We start from the raw sequence: 16,642 nt of genomic DNA, 5'->3' as shown, positions 1-16,642 counted from the left end.
ATAAGTTTAAGGTGTACAGTATAATTTTTTTACTTACATACATCATGAAATGATTACCAGAATAAGTTCAGTGAACATCCATTGTCTCATATAGATGCAAAATCAAACAAAGAGAAATATATATATATTTTTTTCTTTTAATAAGAACTCTTAGAATTTACTCTCTTAACAGCTTTCATATACGGCATTCAGCAGCGTTCATCACAGTTATCATGTTTTATCCTTACATCCCTAGTACTTAATTATCTTATAACTGGAAGTTTTTACCTTGTAACTGCCTTCATCCAATTCCCCCTCACCCACTCCCCACCTCTATTAACTATAAATCTGATCTCTTTTTCTATGAGATTCTTTGTTTTTAAAGTATGACTGACCTACAACATGATGTTGGTTTCTATTACACAACAGTGATTTGGTATTTTTATACGTTTCAAAATGATCACCATGATAAGTCTAGTTATGATATGTCACCTTATAAAGATATTACATACTTATTGACTATATTCCCCACACTGTATATTTCATACCCATGACTCATTTATTTTGCAACTGGAAGTTTGTACCTCTTAATCTCCCTCACTTATTTCTTTCCTCCCCTCATCCCCTTCCTGTCTGGCAACCACCTGTTTGTTCTATCTATAGCTCTGTTTCTGTTTTATATTTGTTCATTTGTTTTGTTTTTTAGATTCCACATATAAGTGAAATCATACAGTATTTTTCTTTCTCTGTCTGACTTATTTCACTAAGCATAATACCCTCTAGGTCCATCCATGTTGTCACAAATGGCAAGATTTCATTCTTCTTATGGTTAAGTAGCATTCCATATAATATATATACCACATCTTCATTATCCATTCATCTATTGATGGGCACGTAGGTTGCTTCCACATCTTGGCAATTGTAAATAAGGGTGCAATGAACATACGGGTGCATATATCTTTTCTAATTAGTGTTTTTGTTTTCTTCAGGCAAATACCCAGGAGTGGTATTGCTGTATCATATAGCAGTTCGATTTTAAATTTTTTGAGGAGTCTCCATACTGTTTTTCCATAGTAGCTGCACCAGTTTACATTTCCAATAAAAGTGCACAAGTGTCCCCTTTTCCCCACATTCTTGCCAACACTTGTTATTTGTTGTCTTTTTGCTAACAGCCATTCTGACACGTGTGAGGTGATATCTCATTGTCATTTTGATCTGCATTTCCCTGATAATTACTGATGCTGAGTATCTTTTCATGTACCTGTTGGCCATCTGTAAGTCTTCTTTGGAAAAATGTCTATTCAAATCCTCTGCCCATTTTTTAATAGGATTTTTTTTTTGTTTTTTTGATATGAGTTCTTTGTGTATTTTGGATATTAACCACTTATTGGAAATATTGTTTGCAAATGTCTTCTCTCATTCAGTAGGTGGCCTTTTTATTTTGTTGATAGTTTATTTTACTGTGAAAAAGCTTTCTAATATAATGTAGTCCCATTTGTTTATTTTTTATTTTGTTTCCCTTGCCTAAGGAGACATATTCAGAAAATATTGTTGAGACTGATGTCAAAGAGCATACTGCCTATATTTTGTCCTAGAAGTTTCATGGCTTCAGGTCTTACATTTAAGTCTTTAATTCATTTTAATTTATTTTTGTGCATGGTGTGAGAAAGCAGTCCAGTTTAATTTTTTTGCATGTAGTTGTCCAGTTTTCCCAACATCATTTATTGGAGAGACTGTCTTTTCCCATTGTATATTCTTTTATCCTTTGTCACAGAATCATTGCCCATACAAGTGTGGGTTAATTACTGGGCTGTCTATTCTGTTCCATTGATCTGTGTGTCTGTTTTTGTGCCAGTACCATACTGTTTTGATTATTTTAGCTTTGTAGTATAGTTTGAAATCACATAGCATGATAACTCCAGCTTTTCTTTCTCAAGATTGTTTTTGGCTATTTGGGGTCTTTTATGTTTCCATACAGATTTTAGAATTATTTATTCTAGCTCTGTGAAAAATGCCATTGGTATTTTGATAGGGATTACATTGAATCCGTAGAATGCCTTGATTAGTATGGTCATTTTTTTTTTTTTTTTTTTTTTTTTTTGTGGTACGCGGGCCTCTCACTGTTGTGGCCTCTCCCATTGCGGAACACAGGCTCCGGACGTGCAGGCTCAGCGGCCATGGCTCACAGGCCCAGCCGCTCTGCGGCACGTGGGATCCTCCCGGACCGGGGTACAAACCCATGTCCCCTGCATCAGCAGGTGGACTCAACCACTGCGCCACCAGGGAAGCCCTATGGTCATTTTAACAATATTAATTCTTTCAATCCATGAGCATTGTATAACTTTCCATCTGTTTGTGTGGCCTTCAATTACTTTCATCAGTGTCAGTTTTACAAGTATAAGCCTTTTACACTGTTAGGTAGATTTATTCCTAGGTGTTTTATTCTTTTTGATGCAGTTGTAAATGTGATTTTTTAAAAATTTCTCTTTCTGGTAGTTTGTTGTTAGTGTATAGAAATGCAACATATTTCCATATGTTAATTTTGTATCCTGCAACTTTTCAGAATTCATTGATGAGTTCTAGTAGTTTTTTTGGGTGGTATCTTTAGGATTTTCTATGTACAGTATCATATCACCTGCAAATATTGGTAGTTTTACTTCTTCCTTTCCAATTTGGATTCCGTTTATTTATTTTTATTGTCTGATTGCTGCGGCTAGGACTTCCAATACTACGTTGAATAAAAGTGGTGAGAATGAGCAGCCTTGTCTTGTCCCTGATCTTAGAATCAATGCTTTTGGCTTTTCATTTTTGAGTATGATGTTAGCTCTAGGTTTGTCATATATATTGAAATATGTTCCCTCTATACCCATTTTGGTGGGAGGTTTTATTTTTTATTCTTATTCTTTTAGTAGATTTATTTATTTATTTATTTTTGGCTGCATTGGGTCTTCATTGCTGTGTGCGGGCATTCTCTAGTTGCGGCAAGTGGGGGCTACTCTTCGTTGTGGTGTGCAGGCTTCTCATTGCGGTGGCTTCTCTTGTTGCGGAGCACAGGCTCTAGGCGTGTGGGCTTCAGTAGTTGTGACATGCGGGCTCAGTAGTTGTGGCTCCTGGACTCTAGAACACAGGCTCAGTACTTGTGGTGCACGGGCTTAGTTGCTCTGTGGCATGTGGAATCTTCCTAGACCAGGGCTCGAACCCATGTTCCCTGCATTGACAGGCGGCTTCTTAACCACTGTACCACCAGGAAGTCCCTGGTAGGAGTTTTTATCGTAAATGGATGTTGAATTTTGTTGAAAGCTTTTGCTGAATCTATGGAGCTGATCATATGATTTTTATTTTTCAGTTTGTTAATGTGGTGTATCACATTGATTGGTTTACAGATATTGAACTATATGGAAGGTTTTTATAACAACTTGGAGGTTGAGAACACCTCATTGAAACTATAGTTCATCAGCAAACGAGTCATTGGGTTGGGGTTTCGTTTTAAAAATCCCTGGCTCCAGCAATCCCACCATTCCTAAAATTCTCTTGCAGATTCTTCAAAGCATATGAATATGGTCATCCAGCACCGAATACCATCCCCTTTTGATACTTTTCAATAGAAATTCTGACTCAGTCCAAGCTCACTTTTTAAAAATTGCTTCTTATTGATTAAAGTGGGAATGACTTTGTAAAAGAAATTTGGATATTAAATGCAATTTAACCCAAGGAATGACTTAGCTTTTGGTTATCACTGCATGGACAATAGCCAATAATCACTTCCCTGAAAATATCTTCTTCTGTGATGTTTGATTTAGTTTGACCTGGATTAATTTTTCAAATCCCTTCATTAGTCACCATCAATGTGTCAGTGAAGAAATATGGCACAATTTAAACATTACTCTTATAATGATTCTGAACTGTAGTAAGTAGACACAGAAATAAATGTTTGTGTGAGATTTATTCATTCCTCTTTGGTTTGGTTTTGTTAAAGGGGGTTTACAATTTTATGCTGATAATACTTAGGTTATCTTCACAGATCAGGAGTTTCTCTCTCTCTGTTTACTTCATCTGCCTCCCTATGTCTCTCTGATTGGCATAGGAGAGTCTCTCCTATCTGTAAAGCATTGTTTCAAGAGACCTGAGCCTGAGACAAATTATAAGAAGAGTTGAGAAAAAGCAGGTGTTGTTCCTTAAGGTACTTATTGCACCAGTGAATGGGAAGACAAACACGATATGTTTCACATAATTAGAAAATGAACTAAGATTAAGTAAAATTTGTGTTATCAGCTTCTCTAAAATTTAGCACATGCCACCAATGATACCCGCCACTTCATTTCTGCTCAACAGCAGCCATTTCCCAAATCTTGCTTTGACTAGACTTGAACTTTAGAATAGTAAAGTTAAGAAGAAATAGTTAAACCTGCATGCATGTTTTGTTTTTGACAGAAAAATAAGAGAATAATGTGCGATGATGGTAACATGCCACAGCTGTTCAATCCAAGAAATCCTGGCCTAATGTCCTGTTAGTCTTACTGCACTTCTATTCAAATTCGAAAATGTAATGCATCACCTAGATGTTTTTGGATTCACTCTTTTAGTGTCTATGTAAATATGTCCACTTTTATCCATTTCATAAGTTAGGGTGCAGCACAAATCCAATTTGCACAAATATTTCTATTCCAAAAAAAAAAAGGTATTTAAAATCCATTTAACTATGCTACTTGCTTGCAAAGCTTATCTATAAATGAAGGGCAAAATAATCTTCTTAGATATAGTCTTTGTGTACATTTATCAGAGAGAACCTCAAAAAAGCAATGACCTATATATCTATTGTTTGACCTAGTGTCTGGATAACCTTCAATTTATAACTTTGCTGACCTTCCTCTTACTCCATCCCATCATTAAATGATACTCATGTGTATACACATTTATATGTGTGTGTATTTTAAGGTTTGTCTTATGAAATTGACAGTATTCATTCACTTGTGACCTAAAAAATGGCAACTTTCATATGGTTTAAATTAGCATGTATTAATCTGTATGTATCTAATTGTATAGCTGATGATCTGTGCCTCACATTATTTGCTTGGGATAATTGTACTGGTTGCAACCTGTCCCATGCATATTATACAGTGTAACTGATATTTTATTTCTTCACAATAGTTATTTGGTTACATTTTAGAGATGACCTTTTAGAGATGACAAAGCAATTTTATGAAGAGTCAGCAGGAAGGGAGCAAAGACTCACAGAAGAAAATGACTCCTAATGTAAACTACATTGTAAGTAATGCAAGTATTGCATTACAAAAAAATACAGCTTTCTAATAAGATTTGTCATCAGCTATAAACTAGGTTCTAGGAGATAACTCCATATCTATCAAAGTAGTATCTTACATTGAAATTATGAAGAAACTCTGTTGGATTTATCAACAGTGTAAACAAACAAATATAGAAATGCATCTGACTAGAGTACTGGGCATTGTGTAGATAGACTTTACATCTGCTTGAGAATTTGGTTTATCAGTCATTGTGCAAAATTTCCTTAATGATCTCGAATCAGTGTGGTGAATTTTATTTTGATCATATATCCACTGCTTATGATAATTTTATAAGCCAAATATTTACAAGACACTACAGTTTGCTCTAAAATTGAACTCAGAACAATGAATTGTCTTTAGACTATTTTGCTTCAAATCATTAACTTTTAGCACATATCATTTATACTAAAATTGTTTAATATTTTAGAGATTAAACTCATCTGTGATGCTGATATCTAATATGATGAAGTGATATTGATAAATTAATAGGACATTTTTCATTTATTTGGAACCCACTGTGAGTAAAGTTTGACACTATAGGACAGAGAACAGAGAAAGATGGCAAACACGGACAGGTCTTGATTTCCATGTAATACAGTTCAGGAGGTGGGCATACGTGTACATGGAAAAAGCTAAGAGGCTCTAGAAATTAGAGATGATACTAAATATGGGGTAAGTCTAGATTTATTTAGCCTCAAGCTTTATAGTAAAAGCCATATTTAAGTATCTCATGGGCATTGCAGTAGATAGAAAAATTGGCCACAGCCCTTCTCTCTTCCCTATATCTACTTTGTTTTCAATGAGTCTTCGCAGGTCCTCCCATCCAAGAGTTTGACTCTGTTAGACTGGCCTTGGGCCTTGCTTTGACCGATAGATGGCTGCAGAAGTGACAATGTGCGAGTGCTGAACCTTGAACTCGAAAGACCTTGCATTCCCATTATTCCTCTTGGGCCTCTTCCTCTACCATTTGAATAAGTCAGAGCTATCCTGCAGGAAGATAAGGCCATGTGGACCAGAGCCTAGTGAGTCCAGTTGCCCCAACTGAGACAGAGATATGAGAAAATCCAGTGGCAAAGACCAGGAAACTCAGACCCATAAGAAGGTCTAGCTGAGACCAGAAGAACTGCACAACTGGACCCAACCTATTCACAGAATCATGAGCTAAATAAAAATTATTTGGGGATGGTTTATTTCTCAGCAATAGATAATGGAGACAGCCATAAATGTTAGAGAATATCATATTTGCTGATACGAATGATTGTTAATATATAGTGAATTCTTCATCACAAGAATGGGAAGAATTGCAAAATTGTCCCTGAGTTTTCCACAGATACTCATATTATCCATTTAACTCTATAGATCCCGAGTATATTTTATATGTCATAACCTAAATTGCATAAAATCTAGGCATCTAAAACTTTCTGAAATTATCTTTTTTTAAACTCTATTTACGAAAGTACTTTTTTATACCTTTAAATAAGTGCAGAATTCCAAGATTACCTTCAGTTGAGCCATATGTGTATCATTAGCAGTGTCCCAAACACCCATTAAAATTGGTGAAGAACTAACTTTTTTAAAGACAAGTTTATTTCCTTTCTAGCATTTTGACAAAAAGGTTCTGTAACACATGTGTAGACAAGAAAACTGAGGAAGCAAATGTATAATGTAATGTGAGAAAAGGAACAATTCTATGAATTCATAGACTGGAGCTCCTGAGCTGACTCCAAGCAAGTCAGAGAGAGGGATTGTTTTTAAGATAGTTTGGATATATATTGCCTTTCTCTGTCTCATTAGTATAGATAGCACTGTGAATAATACTTGAAGATAAGGTCCTATAACCAACTGGATGGTACTGAGAAACAAAATCCCTCTCTCCATCAAGGAGTCATGTCCTACATACCAGCTGAGGCTTCTAGATGTGGACAGGGAATGTCTATAATTAATCTAGGTTAAAAGGAGCAAAGCTGTGAAGCAAAATCCATGGCTTGTGTACTAGACATTAATGAAGAGTTTGCTGCGGCTACTGTCCCTCAGGATGCCAAAAATAACTACAGATGTGCTAATAATGTCTGGGAATATAAATCTATACTCCAAATTACAGTGACTTCTCGACATTGGGTATCAAGTCAGGAAAGAGGTCATAGACCAGGAAAATCTTGATATGGATATTTTAGCAGCTCATTAAATTTAAATCACAAGGCTATTCAATTTGACTGTGTCAACTGGAATTGGTAGATGGTGTTCATCTTTAACTAAACTGGTAACAGGAATAATTTTCTCTTAAGAATGGATACACAGATCATGTGATGGCAAAGGTGCAGGGAGATGGCCTCTGTAGTCTTCTACAATGCACCTTTCACATGGGCATTGGCAACTGTTTAATTTGGCTCAGTGGTTCTTTGCCTCCAAATCACATACATATACTGATATTCTGAACTTGCATACTTTTTCCCAGCAAATGTAAGATAACGTTAACTTAAACTACAAGATAAATGACTAAACTTGGCCCTATATGGCTGCTTCAATTGACAGAATTATACGTGAAATTAAATACTATTTATTTGCATTTATTGAGATAGTTTCTAAAGAAAATGTTAATATCTCCCTAACTTAGGACCTGAAATAATACTTTCATATTTATATTTGATAATTTCACTGTGGGAAATGGTACCCTAAATATTTAATTTTTATATAAACATGGGACATCCAGCGAATCATCTTGGTTGCTTAATCTTTTTAGCTAGTGTTTTAAATTTATCTTCTTGCCTAGTAGTAAGAAGACTCCTTTTTAAGCAGCCAAAAGGATACCTGGTCTTGTCTACAAAATCTTTGATACTGAGGAAGGCATATCTTCCCTGTAGCCATAGGAAGCAACTCCCTCCCTGCTACCATTTAATTGCCTACCTTGACCATCAGAAGCCCTCCCTAGAAAATGTTCTACACTAGCTAATTGCTAGTGTGTGTTTTCCCAAAGATTTAGCATAAGATTTTCCAGAATCACTCCACATTATCTATGGATTGCTTAAACCCAAATGTGTGTGCATGTGTGTATTATGATAAAAGTAGCATTTCAAATTGTAAAGAAATACTGATCTTAAAAATAATGTTCAGGGTTTCCCTGGTGGCGCAGTGGTTGGGAGTCCACCTGCCAATGCAGGGGACACAGGTTCGTGCCCCGGTCCGGGAATATACCACATGCCGCGGAGCGGCTGGGCCCGTGAGCCATGGCCGCTGAGCCTGTGCGTCCGGAGCCTGTGCTCCGCAAAGGGAGAGGCCGCAACAGTGAGAGGCCCGCGTACTGCAAAAAAAAAAAAATAATAATAATAATAATGTACAAATGTTCTTACAATAACTGATCAATAATTTGGTAGGAGTTAAAATGTTTTCAGATGCCTACCTCACATCTTACACCAAAATGAACTGAAGATAGTTAATCAATTCAAAATTAATATGTAAAAATAAAATTAGCATTTTTTTCTAATCACAAGCTAGAAGAATGTCATTTCTAAATGACTTGTCTACACCAACAATAAAATTAATCATGGAAATCTTGATAGAGCTATTTAGATACTAACCAGTATCAAAATTACAATAAAATTAAGAAGTAAGAGATAAACTTAAGATGTGATGATGAGCTGACATACTAGAATATACCAAAGGAGGGCTTCCCTGGTGGCACGGTGGTTAAGAATCCGCCTGCCAAGGCAGAGGACACGGGTTCAAACCCTGGTCTGGGAAGATACCGCATGCCGCGGGACAACTAAGCCTGTGCGCCACAACTACTGAGCCAGCACTCTAGAGCCCATGAGCCACAACTACTGAAGCGCTCACGCCTAAAGCCCATGCTCTGCAACAAGAGAAGCCACCGCAATGAGAAGCCTGCGCACCACAATGAAGAGTAGCCCCCACTCTCCACAACTTGAGAAAGCCTGTGTGCAGCACCAAAGACCCAACACAGCCAAAAATAAATAAATAAATAAATAAATAAATTACTTTAAAAAAAGAATATACCAAAGGGTGGTTAATGTTCTTATTCTACAAAGACATCATAATAATATAATTAATGAATGCAAGAGTAAAAAATATCATTAAAAAACAATATAATTTTAACATGTAAAATGATTAGCAGTACTAGTAATTGCAGAAATACAAATGTAAGCAACTTTTTTTAAACCAAATTATAATTTTTTTTAAATATAAAACTCAGAATTGACACTATAAACTGTTGCTTTTATTTCTTGCTGGTAGGTATGTATATTGATCCAAATTTTCTGGAAAGTAATTTAACAATAAGGATTAAAAACCTTAAAATAATCTTTCCTTTTGACCCACTTCTAGAAATCTATTCAGGAAATGTAACTAGATGTTAGCCCAATTAATTTTGTGTAAAGATATTTCTCACACTGTGAGTGACAGACTTGTGGGGGAGGGAAGATAAAGCACTTAAAGGATCAAGATGAAATTAAAAGCATGAATGCCTTTAAACAAGGTGATACTATGTTGAAAAATAAGTCCCCAAATTATTTAAGGATGATGGGAAATGATTGCAGTGTATGATTATATAATAGGAAGGTGGTTTTAAAAAAAAACAATATGTGCTGTTTGATACCAACTGTATAAAAATAATCTAGCTCTTTTTCATGGATAAAATTATTAGAATTGTATACAAAAAATTACACCAATTGATCAAATTCACATGACTTCAAGTTTACTTCATGTATTCTTAAATTTAAGCCATAAGTAAATATTACAATATTATCATTCCCATTTTAAAATCTCACACAGCAGGTAAATGGCTGATCCAGGATTTGAAATAAGATGGTTCTATTTTCCAAAACTGCTTTTCCACTTTGCTATACTAGTGAAACAAGAACAATTCAGGATTTCACCTTTTCAGTCTGTTAACCTTCATTAAATAGCATTTTAGGTTTTCCCCTAGTAAGTATTCATCACTTACACACCGGAAGCTTTATATATACATATGCATTATCTAATTTAATTCTCATAATAACTCAGTGAAAGTAAGTAGTGGTAGTCTCATTTTACTAATGAAGAAAATAAGGTTTAAAGAGGTAAGTTTCTTACCCAGTCTCTGAGCTAGGCAGGAGCAGAGCTGGATTGTAGCATGTCTCTGACTCCTATGCTTTTCTGACTCTTGCTCAATAGTTAACTGTAAGAAATACACTCACATATATTAAATCATATCTTTCAAAACCCCTGAAATGTTGCTCTGAAGTAGGCAGTTCTGTATTTTATTATTGTGTGGCTAACCCACAGCATCCAGGAGTGGACTGAGCTGTTGTAATTTACTCGTGTATCAAAAAAGTAAAAATTTACAGGGAGTTGGTTACAAATAATATTTCTAGCAAAAGTAGCCACGAGGGAGAATGTGTATACTCCTTGATATTCCACAATAATCAGTAGACTAAATATTTTCAACTGCATCTGCTACACAGTGTAGGAACTACCCTTGTAAATCAGGAAAAAAAGAACTCTACTCCCCTCCTCCACAAAAGCCCCTACAACTATGTCTAGAGCAGGAGACTAGGAAATCAAGACACGGGGACGTTAATTATGAGAGTAGATTTAGGTGAGGGATGGATTTGTCAGGATCCATGTCTTTGTTCCCTCGAAGACTATATAGGAAAAAATGTACCTATATAGGAAGGCTTATTTCATAACCAATACCAGAAAACAAACAACAAGATGCCATAAGATGTTTTCTGTCTCCTGGAACTAATGTCTTGGTAATTAGACACAGAAGAGGCTTCCTGAATCTCCAGCTTGCTGGTTTTCCCCGTGAGTATTTAGCGCGTCTTGGGAGACCGCCTAAGCTTCCCTGGAGGACTTTAGCTCTAAAATGAGAGCTGCAATAACTTGTCTGCAGAAATTTTACTTATGTTTATGGGATGTGAAAGTAAATTCAGTAAGTTAATGCGTGGGCACACCAGTTAAATGGTGCAGATAATTGTTCTACTTCATATTTATACATTCAGTCAGTGATAGGCTCACATCAAATCAGTTCTCTACCTGCTGAGAAATGAAGGCAGCCAATAGAATCAGATCAAAACTAATGTCATTTGAACATAGTAGAAGTCAAATCTACTTCATTAATCTGCTACCTCAACGCTCTCTCCAGTTTGTGTATGTAGCAGAAGGAACACTGGATTGGGAGTCAGAACATTAATAATAATATTAAATAATTACAACCGCTAACATTTATTAAGGACCCTTCAGGGATTTTATTGATGACCTGTATTCACTTATAATCACATCTCTAAAAAGTAGGGTATATTTTCATCCCCTTTTCATAGGTGAGGAAATGGAGCCTTGGAATGGCTAAGTATCCCTGTTCTCATACAGCTAGGTAAGGCAGGAAGTATATAGAGACCACCACACTGTTAAGCACTGCGCTATGCCAAGTACATTGGAGGTGCACAAAAGGGCCTGTAGAGGCCATGAGACAAGCACATCAGGTAGTAAGAGAACATGTTTGCATCCCTCAGGAATTCTCATGTTCACTAGGGACTATGAGTATCGTGCTTTCCTCAAGGTTTTATGTTTAAGAAGAAAGTATAAAATTGAGGTTCCTGTGCTCAAATCCTAATCAATTGTGAGATACTCATCCCTTCCCTGCTGCTTATAGCCCTTCACTTCCTCATGTCCTTTGCCTCCATTCACATTGGCCTACAGACTTCTTAATGCCACCAAATGAGTCCATCAAAATGTGACTATTCTGAGCAACTATCACTATTTTCAAAGGGAAATATCAACAAAAATAAAGCACTGTTGTGTTTATTAAATAACTTCTGAAGCTTGTGGATTTTTAAAAAGTTGTTTTGTGGCTGTTGACTTCTCTGCAAGATGAAAATCACGATTCCAGATGAGGGTCGCAGTCATGGAGACCTGTATGATTTTATTAATCCCTTGATGCCACAGGTAGTTTAGACACGGGGATGACAGTAATCTACCATTTGTTGTTTAAAGGTTCCAAACTCTTGTGTGAAGTTAAAATGTTCTGTTATGTGGGCCTAACTGGAAAATCAGTTTTTAGCATGCTGATTAATTCAAGGTCATATCTATTAAGTGGCTGATTCTTTTTTTTTTTTTTTTTTTCCTTTTGCGGTACGTGGGCCTCTCACTGCTGTGGCCTCTCCCGTTGCGGAGCACAGGCTCCGGACGCGCAGGCTCAGCGGCCATGGCTCACGGGCCCAGCCGCTCCGCGGCATGTGGGATCTTCCTGGACTGGGGCACGAACCCGCGTCCCCTGCATCGGCAGGCGGACTCTGAACCACTGCGCCACCAGGGAAGCCCGAGTGGCTGATTCTTAGTTCAATGTCTTGTCAGTCCCAATTACAAACTATCCTGTGGAGGTTTTCCTGACAAAAATAAATGTAACCCTCTGTTGCATTGCATCATGTGAATGTTAACCACAAAGGGGCAAAATTTTTCAATTTTATTTATTAGTTTGTTTCTTTTTAGATAGCAGTTACTTCTATTGCTTTCATTATATGCAGCCCAGAACCAATATGATGCAATATCAAGTTTAACAGTTGTAGGAGTTTTCAGAAATTACAGATGTTACTATTGAAACTTTCTCTAGTGAAAAAGAAAATGAGGCAATTTACATGAAAAGCTGAAAAAATATATAGGCAATCCTAGTAAACCCATTCTATAAAAAAACATTACCTGGTTCACCAATAAAAACTTTTTGTTTGTCAGACCACTATTATTCAGACTGAAACATACCTCCCACCTTTTATGTTAAACTGCCCAACTAATTCAAATAACCTAAGAATATGCAATAGATTATTAAAAATTGACAATAAAATCATCAAAATGTCACTGACATTATATGACTAAATGCCACTTAGGTGAATCATACATAGACACTATTAAACAAGGGCACATGAAGGCAGCCCCCTACCCGACCCCATAAACACCCCACTTAAAATAAAGTAATAAAAAACAATACAGGAGTTCTTATGAAGAGATGAGTTATCTTTTTTTTTCTTTTAATCATTATTCAGACTCAGGCATTTAAAGAGTTGTCTAAAAACCCTCCAGTCAAATGCTTTGTGCAGCATTCAGTATGTAACACTAGCTAATGGGAAAAGCAGGTGGTGGAAGAGAGAACTTTCTGTTGTCATGCTGAAGAGTGTGTCAAAGAAGATTGTCATTTGAAACTCTGTTGTCAGCAATGAAGGATTCCAAATGCAGCTGAACCCAGAGCTCTGACTGTGGTATGTTTAAATAAATATATCAATCTAGGAATTCTCTTTTACTTTTCTGTTTTCTTAAAAATATGTAAGAAGCCAGCTAAGAATAATAGATATTGATTTCAGAATTGGAGATGAGTGTATCTGTTTTTTCAAAATACTAGAAATGTATTTTTAAAAATAAGAAATATATGATCTAAATTGTTACATTTTAAGCATCAGTGTTTATCTCACATAACAGATGCTGCCTCTCTGAAGTTTTGACTATTTTTAAGTCATTTGATTTTTGGTTTCAATGAAATAGGTATTTACCAGTTCTACTCTAAAATTTGTTCTTGATTCAGAAATACATGAAATATGATCACTTGTAAAAGTATGTCTTTTTAAGATGTTCTTAAGAAATTATTATACAAGATGCTTTAGTAAATAATTTCAGTCAAAGTAGAATATCTGAGAAAATATCTGAATTTAAAGAAACATATCTTATAACATTAAATGTTAAAATAAATAAGTGACACAACTATGAAATTTATTGTGATTTAAACTAGGGAACAAAATGTTTTTCAACCTGCCGTCTTTATTTTCTTATGCTTTTAAGGTGATAAAATTAATTAATTTGTCCCATTCTGAAGGCTTTATTTTCATTTGTTTTAAAAATGTCAACTGCTTCCCTTTGGAGAACAGAGGTTCAACTTCTAAATCTGCATTCAAGGTTAAATCACCTAAAATAGATAATCACTGATATGGAAATAAGTGTTCTTTTCTTTGAGAAAAATAAGTACTTAAAAGATTCATCATATAGTATTTAAAATATAAAAATCAGTGAGCAGGAAAGTATACTTAAATGTATCCTCGGTAAATTACTTTCACTAAGATTATATTTAAAGCTCACATATTAAAAAAGTATTTATTTCAATGAGAACCCAATAGAAAACCACAGTCTGCTCCATCATAGACTATTCTACTTAGAAAGGCTTGGCTTTTGGTTTTCATTAGAAAAAACAGAAAAACTTTGATTTTAAGCAAATAAAAATGGGTAGAGAGAGAATAATACAAGATAGTCTAAAGAAACAGCACTTAGTTTAATGCCTGTTATATTATAGAATTACAATCAGTATTTTGTTTCTCTCTTCCCTTTGGTTCCTTTTTAACTTCTGAAAAGAATATTTATACCTGCTTCATAATTTGTATTCTTTCTATGGGTATATGCCTTATTCTATGGTATTGAGAGTCACAATTATCCAGTTATGCAGGTCAGGTGTTTTGGATCCAATCTGAAGTCTCAACTTCAATGATTAATTTTCGATCTTCTTTGCAATTCCATTGATACTGTGCTGCTCAATGAACCGGCTGCATTCCATAGGACACTCCAAATGTGAAAAACTGATTCCCCTTAAATAAAATAACTGAAGTCACTAGTGGAAAAATTCACCTCGAAGACCAAGTGTTTGATACATCATTCAGAACAATTCATTGTTTGAACCATCTTGAGAGAAGTAGGAAATGTACTTTTCCATAATTATACCTGATTTTAACGGAATTAATACTCAGCCATCAATAGGAAAGTAGCTTTACATTTGAGGACTCTTTTCAGGGAAGAGTATATGGTGTGTAATTTTACTTGATATTCATAAGAATATGTGTATTTTATTATCTTAAAAGCAAAACTATAAGCAAAACTTCACTAATTGTCAGGTTACAATATTTTTTAAAATTATCTGTGGGCATTTTTTTTCTCAATAAATGAGAGATGACATTTGGTGGTATTTAAGGTTCAAATTTCACATCCCAAGAAATTTTAGCTGTGGGAAGTTTTAAACAAAATATGTATGTTTCTTTTTCTAAACAGATACCTTACAACAGTGGTTGTCAGACTGGGAACATCAAAATCACCTGTAGGGCTTATTAAAAAACAGATGACAGAGCTCTAACCCCAGAGTTTCTGATAACAATAATTCCAGTTGAGACCGGAGAATTTGTGTTTCTAGCAAGTTCTCAGGTGATGTTGATGCTGCTGGTACTAGTACCGCATTTGAGAACCACTGCCTTAAGTCTTCCCTTAATATCTCCAGTGTACTCTGCATTTTGAGAGCCTATCATATGCCAGACCCTGTACTAAGTCTGGATATTCCTTGATGAATAAAACAGGCAGAATTCCTACCCTTGCAAAGCTTGTAGTCATCTAGTGGTAGAGTCAGAAAATAAATAGTAAACCAACAAGTAAATAACTATTTACAAGTTGTCATTGAGTGGGTCATTAGGTAGTGGAAGAGGGGTTACTTGGGGTGATCAGGGAGGCAACCTCTCAGAAGGTTGTTTTTTTTTTGTTTTTTTTGTTTTTTTTTTTTTTGCGGTACGCGGGCCTCTCACTGTTGCGGCCTCTCCCGTTGCGGAGCACAGGCTCCGGACGCGCAGGCTCAGCGGCCATGGCTCACGGGCCTAGCCGCTCCGCGGCATGTGGGATCTTCCCGGACCGGGGCACGAACCCGTGTGCCCTCCATCGGCAGGCGGACTCTCAACCACTGCGCCACCAGGGAAGCCCTCAGAAGGTTTTCAAGGCAAGAACTGAAAGGTGAGAAGTCAGCCGAGGGGGGGAGTGGGAGAAAGAGGCATTCCAGGCAGAGTGGTGCCTCATGAGGTGAGGGCCCTGAGGTGGGAAAGAAACTGACACGTAGCCTGTGTGGCAGGAACACAGAGACTGAACACCAGGATGGCCGAAATGAGAGGAGACAGAGAGGTGAGCAAGCACACCATTACAGTGGGCCTGTGCTGGGGAGTCTGGATTTTATTCTAAGTTTAAAGGGTTTTCAACAGATTTCTGTTTTCAAAAGATCACTCTGTACATGACAGGGGGGGAACAGTGATGGAAGTAAGCTGGCGTTATAGCATCCCAGCTGAGAGATGATGGTGGTTTAGCCAGGAGTGCTTGCACTTAAGGTGGATACATCAGTTTCCAACATCAAAACGTGTATAGATGTATGATTACAGAGATGACAGTTATTAAAAATTCACAGTGAGATTGATTAAAATGACATGTGAAGAAGGGAAAAAAGAAAGCAGGTTTGAAAGCAAAATTATACTTGTTTGTGTGTGTGAGAGAGTCACCAAGTATACTAGGACTGTAGGTGATTTTTTTATTCC

The 16,642-nt window shown here is 36.3% G+C and overlaps 2 protein-coding genes across 5 annotated transcripts in view; one reads left to right on the top strand and one right to left on the bottom strand.

Annotated features, from left to right (window-relative positions):
- Positions 1 to 16,642, top strand: part of ANO3 (anoctamin 3) — a 193,099-nt gene that overhangs the window by 25,252 nt on the left and 151,205 nt on the right. Inside the window, exon 1 of one of the 2 annotated variants that reach the window (XM_027115154.1) lies at positions 13,385 to 13,525. The exons of the other annotated variant lie outside the window; for it this stretch is intronic. The gene's annotated coding sequence lies outside the window, so the exon portion shown is untranslated. Of the gene's footprint in view, positions 1 to 13,384; positions 13,526 to 16,642 lie in introns of those variants that run through there. 2 annotated transcript variants of the gene reach the window in all.
- Positions 1 to 16,642, bottom strand: part of MUC15 (mucin 15, cell surface associated) — a 114,733-nt gene that overhangs the window by 3,124 nt on the left and 94,967 nt on the right. Inside the window, exon 4 of one of the 3 annotated variants that reach the window (XM_027115157.1) lies at positions 13,296 to 14,893. The exons of 1 other annotated variant lie outside the window; for it this stretch is intronic. In XM_027115157.1, coding sequence (XP_026970958.1) covers positions 14,790 to 14,893 — 104 coding nt within the window. In that variant the 3' untranslated portion in view covers positions 13,296 to 14,789. Of the gene's footprint in view, positions 1 to 13,295; positions 14,894 to 16,642 lie in introns of those variants that run through there. One more of the 3 variants, XM_027115158.1, reaches the window with a different exon arrangement.

This window comes from Aethalodelphis obliquidens, unplaced genomic scaffold (genome assembly GCF_003676395.1).
Source record: "Aethalodelphis obliquidens isolate GAN/ISIS:26980383/991018 unplaced genomic scaffold, ASM367639v1 scaffold14, whole genome shotgun sequence".
In the NCBI taxonomy this organism is placed as follows: Eukaryota; Metazoa; Chordata; class Mammalia; order Artiodactyla; family Delphinidae; genus Aethalodelphis; species Aethalodelphis obliquidens.
This window is presented reverse-complemented; position numbering and strand designations above follow the sequence as displayed.